Raw genomic sequence first — 8,530 nt, 5'->3', positions numbered from 1 at the left:
TGAGAACGAGAACATGCCGCAAAATACCCCTCCTATCTAATTCTCACCCCATTTGACCAAAGCCCCACATATGCAAATTTTTTTTCTTCACTAATGACGACGAGGACGGGCGGCGGGATGGGTATAAGTTATCCTGCCCACTATATACCTACAACCAAAGATGGGCGGCCGGAGGGAGCTAATAGTGGGGGGGGGACGTGTGGGGCGTCGGACGCACTACCCCCGCCCTGTGGGTGTGATAGTAAATCAAAAGTGGAATTTGCTGATTCAGTTGGTTGGTCTAGCACCCGCTCCTAAGCCTTATTTCACCCTTTGCCCGGCCCCCACCCCTCTCCTCCCTTTTCTCCCCCCCCCCCACCTATTTTTTTAAATTTGTAATTTCAGGGACGGAAAGGCTCTGAACTACTGAACCGCGACCAACAGCAGCATCAGGGAAACCTGGCCCGCAACGCCATCTGGACCGGGCGGGCAGGGTCAAAGGATGACGCCTTCAGGTTACACGACACTAATCAATCCACTTATCAGTCTAACTGCAATATTTCCTATTAAGCTGCAGAATTTACTGCCTCTTGCCCAAAGCAGATTCACCTACGAACTCCCACACGCCACAAGTTTTCTTTTTCTTTTTTGAATTCAGTTGTATTTTAATTGCAAGTTGATACGCCCAATCGACACAATTTAGACAGTTTTCGAGATAGAATGCTAAACCACGCTTTGCAGAACCACCACCCTCGGCTGAGTTGAATACAGTATCCCAGGTCACGGACTGTGATACATAATTAACAAACACAAACTAACAAAGAAGCAAACAAAAAACAAAGAAAAATCTTTCCCAAAAGGGAATTGAACTTGAAGCAACCATTTTGGAACAATACGACTGAATCAACCTGTGACCTTGAAAATCAAACGAGTTTGATAGTTAAAATCTCAATCGAATTTTGTTGAATTCGGCCGTACTGTTCCCAATAGTTGTAGCTTTTGCTCCAGTCCTGCCATTCAATAAAAATTGGCTGGCTCCGACTAAATCCAATGAATCCGACGGGAAATGTGCACTGGATATAACCGTTACGCTGGCATCAAAATACTTTTTTTCTTCAGTAAAGCATGATCAGCTAGTTCGGGACATTTGAGTATAGAATTAGACCTTCCCCCCCCCCTCCAAAAAACCATATATATAAAAATAAATAGATAACTAAATAAATATTTTAAAAAATGAAAATAAAAAATAAAAATAAATAAATAAATAAATAAATAAATAAATAAATAAATAGATAATTAATACATTTAAAAAAAATTAATTTAAAAATAATAATAATCACCTATTACAACAATGTGCATTGTGTATGCTGACATTGAGATTTAGTTTGTTTGTGATTTTTATAATTTTATTTGTTTCGCTCCGTGGTCTGCTTTTGTTGTTTTTAGGCGTCGGAGAAAACCCAGCACTCATCAGCAAAACAAAACCACAAAAAAAAAGAAACACCATGAAAAAAATCATAAAATAAATAAAAATATTTTTAAGTACGTTCATGTATTGTTAAATTTTCTTCTTATTTTTCCCCTCCTTTCTCTGTGATCTGTGTGTGTGCACAGACGCAATGATCAACAGTTCCGCGACCAGGCAGCCGCGCGCCGCCAGAACTACGCCAACAACAACAAAAACTTTGGCAACATCGTGCAGCAGATTCGTGACGAGGGTCTCAGGAACGCCTACAAGGTCAGCGGGTCATGGGGTTACGAGGCTTTTCTTTGTTTTGTCTGTTTGTCCGTCTGTTTGTTTGTCTGTCTGTCTGTCTGTCTCGTTCTTTCTCTATTACTCTCTCTCAGCTCTCTATCTCTCAAATCTCTCTCTCTCTCTCTCTCTCTCTCTCTCTCTCTCTATATATATATATATATATATATATATATATATATATATATATATATATATATATATATATATATATATATATATATCTGTCCATCTCTATCTCTAACTCTTTGTGTCTATGTCTGTCTATGTCTCTACCTCCCTCTGTCTGTCTCTCCATTCCTCTTTCTCCCTCACCCTCTCTCTCCCCGCCTCTCTCTCTCTCTCTCTCTCTCTCTCTCTCTCTCTCTCTCTCTCTCTCTTTCTTTCTTTCTCTGTCGCTCTCTCTTTCGTTCTCTCTGTCTCCGTCCTTCTTATTAAACACAAAATAATTGAAAATGATGACTCAACAAATAAAAATCAGAACCAGGAACGCATGGAGGTCGTTGACCGGCGAGTGTCACAAGTACATAATATTATGTCCTACTTCGTTTTTCCCCGTTTGCTGTTTCTGATTGCCGATGTTTTTTCCCTTAAGATGCTATTGTTGATGTGTGCTTGTATGTACTCAAAAAAACGAAAACAACCACTAAACAGATAAGCAAATGAAGATACAAAACAAAAACATATCTTACACAACCCTGACGTCAAGCAATATAATATTTTGTTCGAGGTCAGTCAACAATAGTTTATGACCTTGACTCTCCCTCCCCGCCCTCTTTCCCCTTTCTCTCCTCCTCTCTCCCCTCTCTCTTTCTCTCTCTCTCTCTTTCTCTCTCTCTCTCTCTCTCTCTCTCTCTCTCTCTCTCTCTCTCTCTCTCTGCCACCCCATCCCTGAAAAAAAAGAAAACGTAACAAGTAATAAGAAATTGAAAATAAGATACACAAAAATATGATAAGAACGACCCGGTTCCATTTCGAACCACAGCCTAGCATGATACCAATTAAAACAATGGTGTGCAGAAGTGTAACACATGACCTCAAAAATATTTAGAATTAAATAGTTAGTCCACAATAGTTGTATGCCACCATTGGCAATGGAAGTGTTTTGTTTTATTTTATTTCAGATAAACGATGCGGCAAAGTACAGCCGGAACGACCAGGAGCAGGCAAACGGTTTCAACGCCGCCAATGCCAGGAAGAACGCCTTCGACAGGGGGAACAACCTGGAGGACAACATCAACTACCGCTTCAACAAACGCTTCAACAAGCAGAGCAGCGAGAACGGAGGCTTCGAGGACGAGAACGGACGCCGATTCAGCAAGCTGGACCTCATCGATGAGAGAGAGAAGGACGAAGCTTTGAGGAGGAAAGACAACGCCGTCTCCAGAAGACAGAACGACCAGCAGCAGGCCATCAAGGAGGCTGACTGGAGGGCCAACGCTAACCAAGCCAAGGCGAAGGCTGGTCAGTACGGGTTCGGTGACCGGAGACTGGAGGCCGCGGGTGAAAGGTCAGACGACAGAGCTATCGACTACAACAGGAAAGACAACCAGTTCAGGGAGAACGAAGAAGGTATTGATTCTGCCATCCGACTGGCTAAAGATCTGGCCGAGCAGGCTGCTGGGTACAGGAACGAGGCTGGAGCCAATGCTGACTCTGCTAGAAATGTCAAGGACGCTAAGTTCTACGGCGGTGAGCAGACCGGTCCAGGTGGCGTGCGGGTGGGTCCTGATGGTGCTTATGGTGTCGGAAGCGGTGGGCCTAAGAGCAGGAATGAGGGCAGCGGTGGTCGCATCAAGTCTGGTTTTGCTGAGAACGCTGACCAGCGGGAGAGAGGTGAGGAGCTGGCTAGGGCTACCGCGCTGAGCGCCGCTGACGCCAGGAACGAGTACCAGAGACTCAAGGATCGCGTGGTCTACGACGAGGTCAAGGGCTTGAAGGACCGCGCATCGGGCGCCTTCAGACAGGGTCTCTCCGACACCGCCAACCAAGGCTTCAGCAGGAACGCTGCGGAGGCCGCCAAACACGCTGCGGAGAGCGACAAGAGTTTCGCCGGCGCTGCTTCCGCCTCGGAGTTCGCGGCCAAGCAGAAGGCTGTGAACGAGGCTCTCAGAGACCGGGACTACTTCTTGAAGAAGCGCAATGACGAGAACGAGACCTTCACCAGAAGGAAACAGTTCTTCCACAACAAGAAAGAGGGCGGGGCCAACGACGAGGAGCTCAAATACAACCGCAACAAGAAAGCGCGCGAGTTCGGAGCCGCCGAGGAAGCCGATCTGGCCAAAAAGAACCAGTTCGCCAAGTCCAACCACGACGCCAAGGTCGCTGCCAACGAGAGGAACTTTGAGGATTCCGTCAGCAGACGCGCACAGCTGCAAAACGAGCAGGAGGACAAGGTTAAGGAGGCCAACGGTTTCGGAAACCGAGTGGAGCAAGAGGCAGCCCGGGCTGGATCAAACGGCAACGCTTACGAACGTCGTAACAACCACCAGACAGCCGACGACAGCCGTTCAGAGGAGTTCCAGAGGAAACAGGCATTGTGGGACGGCGCCCAGGCCAGGCTCATCAACGACAAAGACGCCGGTCAACACGCACGGAACACACAGGCGGAAGTGGCCACTCACACGACCGGCGGAAGTGGACCGTTCGGGAACATCAACTCTCGTGAGATTGTCGGGCAGGACGTGTTCGCTCCGGGCGGTATCACCAAACAGAAAACGGCCAAGAGAATCCCAGACATCAACGTGGACATCGGGCCGATCACACAGCCCATCAAGATCGAGCCACCCAAGAGACGTATCCAGATCCCCAACCTCCCCGCCGTGCAGCCCGTCAAAGCCTACCAGCCGCCCAAGTACAACAAGAAGGAGGTGGACTACAGCACCAAGATCGGACAACCTTCCCGCTCTAGGAGCAGAGACCAAGGCCTGCTGTACAACGTGGGCTTCCAGCGGATCGGCTCCGGATTGTTCAACCGACCTGGCGCGTTTTCCAGAATCAGCACCAACATCCTGCCTGGTCAGGGTGGCAGGAGAGCGGCTACCAGCGCCTTCAAGAAACCTGGTCTCACCTTCGGCAGTCGCGGCAGATCTCACCTCGGCAGTCTAAATCACGGCGTCTTCCGCCGGTTTTAGATCTTCTTAACATCCTAACTACTATTTTGAAATTACTGACTTCATTGCAAATAAAAATTCAGTTTATCTTTACTGTTCCCCCACAAAGAAGGTCCTTCTGGAAAGACGTTATTTTTCGAAACACAAGTAAGATTGCTTGTTTCGACCATACAAAACGTGAAAAAATCTTCCTTTATATTTTCGCTGACAAGTCTTTCTGTTTTACTCCAGCTTCTTTGTGCTACTTACCCCCTACTTTTCGAATTCATGAAATATAATATGCATTCAATTTGAACTCATAACATAGCAGATACTATCCCTATTGGCCACGCAATTCTTCCATGAAGTATGTACATGACCAATAGAGATTGCTAAACTAACAATGTTTACACCTGCTTGTTTCACTTACTGTATCAATATCTTTGAAACCTGATATAAAATTAACCTGCATCTATCCCCGTAAAAACGGATCAAATATTATTTGTAATGTTTTATGATGACATACTCCGAGTAAAGGCCGTTCCAGTGAGTATCCTGCAGTTTTTTGGCTGTTGCCTGACACGTTGAGAGTTTGGTCTCTGCGAATACATTCTGTACAGATGGAGAGGCCGAGAGAGGCGAGCTGTACCTTTTATTGTCACTTGTGTCTATTAATAGCATTTGTAAGGGACGATAAGATTTCTTTTGTCTGTCATCATTGTGGTTCGCATGTTGTATAATAAACACTTCGTTATACTCCCGATCAGACGTCTTTTGTCAAGTGTCTGTCTATCTATCTGTCTATCTATTTGTCCATCTATCTATCTAGCTATCTCTATCTAACTATCTAGCTATCTGTCTAGCCGCTCGTAGCTATCCATCTATCTGCCAGAACTCTACCTCCTATCTGCTTCAAAAAGGGTCCACATCAACCTGATTAATGTGGCTCGAGCTCAAGAATGTTGTGTTGGGGATTCGAACCAGAGTCGTCCGCTCTGCTGCTGGGCATGAGTGTTTATATCAAACGTGTATACTTGAGAAGGTGTCTATGGAGAAAGAGACAACAGTGCTATTGCCACAGCTGATAGGGCGTAAATTCAAGGGAAATACAAGCCACAGAATAAGTTTAATATGAATCATTATCTGCTTGGAATCTGAATATCGCTGGGAAGCTCTGCTTATCGCCAGATCAGAGTAAAAAAGTTCTAACTCGGAATTCCTTAGGAAAAGGGGGGAGGGGGGGGGGCTCCAACCGTACTCCCTCAACATTATATGTAAATGTTACCCAGCTCCCTTCATTAATTTTTTTTAGACAAAACCCATGATCATTTTGGGTTTAAAAAAAAAGAAAATAAAGTGTTTTAAAAACTTTGAATTCAAATCTCGAAGAAAGTGAATGAAACCGAGATAGAGCCTTGCTGTTCTGGCTTGGCGTTATTTTTATCTTAAGTCCGTTTGTTGCTTTGTTTTGTTTTGTGGTTTTTTTATTTGCTTGTTTTTGTTTTGTTTTTGTTTTTGTTTTGTTTTATTATGGCTTTGGGGGTGTTTTTTGTTGTTGTTTTTATTTGTTTGTTATTTGTTTCTTTGTTTGTTTATTTTAGGAGTTTTTTGTTTGTGGTGTTTTTGTTTGCTGTATTGTGCTGTTTACTTTTTTACGTTTCATGATGTTTTTCTACCGTCGAAGATCTTGGAAGAAGAAAAAGTTCCTGTCCCCTTTTGCAAAGTGTTTCCGTATACACTTGTCTTACTTCTTCAAGACGGATTTTATCTTCTAACACATCCCACGGTATGAATCTACCGTTTCTTCTTCTTCTTCTTCTTCTTCTTCTTCTTCTTCTTCTTCTTCTTCTTCTTGTATCAACGTATTAAAAGATAAGACTACCGGCGTCTGTGGTGTAGCAGTTACGCGCTTCGCTGTCGCACGCAGAAAACCCAAGTTCGATTCCCAACCTGGGAAGAAATCTATATCGAGTAGTTCGGTCTTTCTGATGGGATGTATTCCTCACAGCCCGAATGGGCTTGACAGGCAGAGTCCGAAGCCGGCCGCCTAAATTATCTAAATTGTGTTGATGGAAACGTAAAAAATCTTCTTTTAATTTTGAAATGAATATTTAGAAAGATAAATCTGCATTGCACAGTGCTTAGAGCCTTTAATGAATTAGGTGCTGTATAAAAGGTTGAAGCATATTATGATAATTATTATTATTATGATAATTTTTAATATTATCCTTAGGCATCGGCAATATTGGCTTTTCTTCCAATGAGAGCAATAAGTACACGATTGTAAAAGAAAGAAGGGGTTCTGTCAACAATAATGAGTTGATGATAGTAAAATGGATAAATGAATTTATCAGCAACATGAGGATGTTGAGGATAGTAATCTGGATAAATAGATTTTCCAGCAAGAAAAACAATGACATGCATCTTTGATTAGAACAGCTATGCCCTTGTTAGTACTGGAACAAAGAGAAGAAACCCCTCTTTTTCTTGTAGATGTTTTAAGACGCTCGCAACTACATAAGGTCATATAAACGTGCGGGGAAACCCTTCCACACAGAACATAACAATATCATCGTGCCAAATTTGTTTGTTAAGTTTTTGGAACACAGAAAAATTGTCGGCTCGATAACTGCCAGCCAGTAATGGAGAAATGTAAGACAAGTAGAAATAAGAGGGGGGAGAGAAAAGAAGTATGGCCTACATGAGGTGACGTCCAAACTTCAGGGTCAAAATTTAGTTCAACAAAAGACCTGCCAATTGTTTTGTTGGGTTTTTTTAAATTGTGTTTTGTTTTGTTTGGGTTTTTTTACCTGTAGGGACAATTACTCAAGCGAGTGTGGCAAGCGCCTAGCAGTCTCACACAAACACGTTAAAAAACTTCTGGGTAAAGATAAAGATGCATTGTTGACCTTCACAATTGCGTTTTCATTTTCTTTCAAGTATCTCTACACACAACATATTCGGGATAAGAAAGTGTAATATTCCATTACTTAACTTGTATGAATCAACATTACAAGAGCGTCTTCTACAAGTGCCTGATCTAAAAGAAGAATGGGTTGAGGAGGGCAACTTTTTTCTAACCGCCCAAGAAATGTAGGTCACATTTTAAAACCATCAAAAAATATCCAAAATACCCCCCTGGGAAACACATAAACAAGAACACTAACAGAGTTGAAAACATTGGCACGCACTCGACAATGTCATATGGATGACTGATTTCAGAATCCCAAAGGCTGTACGTTTGTTTCTGAACTTTCCTCAGGGATGCGTTACAGTAATGCACCAAAAGAGCACCACAATGGCACTCTGAAAATGTCTCTGAAGGACTTGAACATAAATTCTTCGAATATGGGAGAACCTTTCTCCTGACAGACCCGGTTGAGGAGTAGCAGTCACAGCTGGCAGCAAATAATGAGGTTTTTACGAATAAGAAATACTGAAAACCAAGAGAGAATCCGCAAGCTGCACACACTCACAGGTGGAAGTGGAGCCTTTAAATGTCCGAAAATGTGGTAAACTTTTGTTAGCCAAAACTGTTCTCTTCTCGACAGGAGAAGCCACAACTCACCACTACCTTTAATTCTTCAAAATTTTCACATTTTACTGGAGAAATATTCTCCTCTGCTGCTGTATTGGTCATCGACAGACATTGACTACGAGCTATTATTATTTGGTTGACTTTTCATTTTACCCCCCCCCCCCCCCC

The 8,530-nt window shown here is 43.4% G+C and overlaps 1 protein-coding gene across 1 annotated transcript in view; it reads left to right on the top strand.

Moving 5' to 3' along the window:
* The window catches only part of LOC101861538, an 11,543-nt gene extending 5,956 nt beyond the window's left edge, over positions 1 to 5,587 (top strand). The window contains exons 3-5 of the mRNA XM_005107864.2: positions 385 to 494; positions 1,594 to 1,717; positions 2,857 to 5,587. Of these exons, the coding sequence (XP_005107921.1) occupies positions 385 to 494; positions 1,594 to 1,717; positions 2,857 to 4,866 (2,244 nt within the window). The 3' untranslated portion in view covers positions 4,867 to 5,587. The remainder of the gene's footprint in view (positions 1 to 384; positions 495 to 1,593; positions 1,718 to 2,856) is intronic.
* Positions 5,588 to 8,530: the final 2,943 nt, after the last annotated feature.

Source organism: Aplysia californica, unplaced genomic scaffold (genome assembly GCF_000002075.1).
Source record: "Aplysia californica isolate F4 #8 unplaced genomic scaffold, AplCal3.0 scaffold00638, whole genome shotgun sequence".
Lineage (NCBI taxonomy): Eukaryota > Metazoa > Mollusca > Gastropoda > Aplysiida > Aplysiidae > Aplysia > Aplysia californica.
Note: the sequence above shows the minus strand (reverse complement) of the source record. Positions and strands in the feature narration are given on the sequence as shown.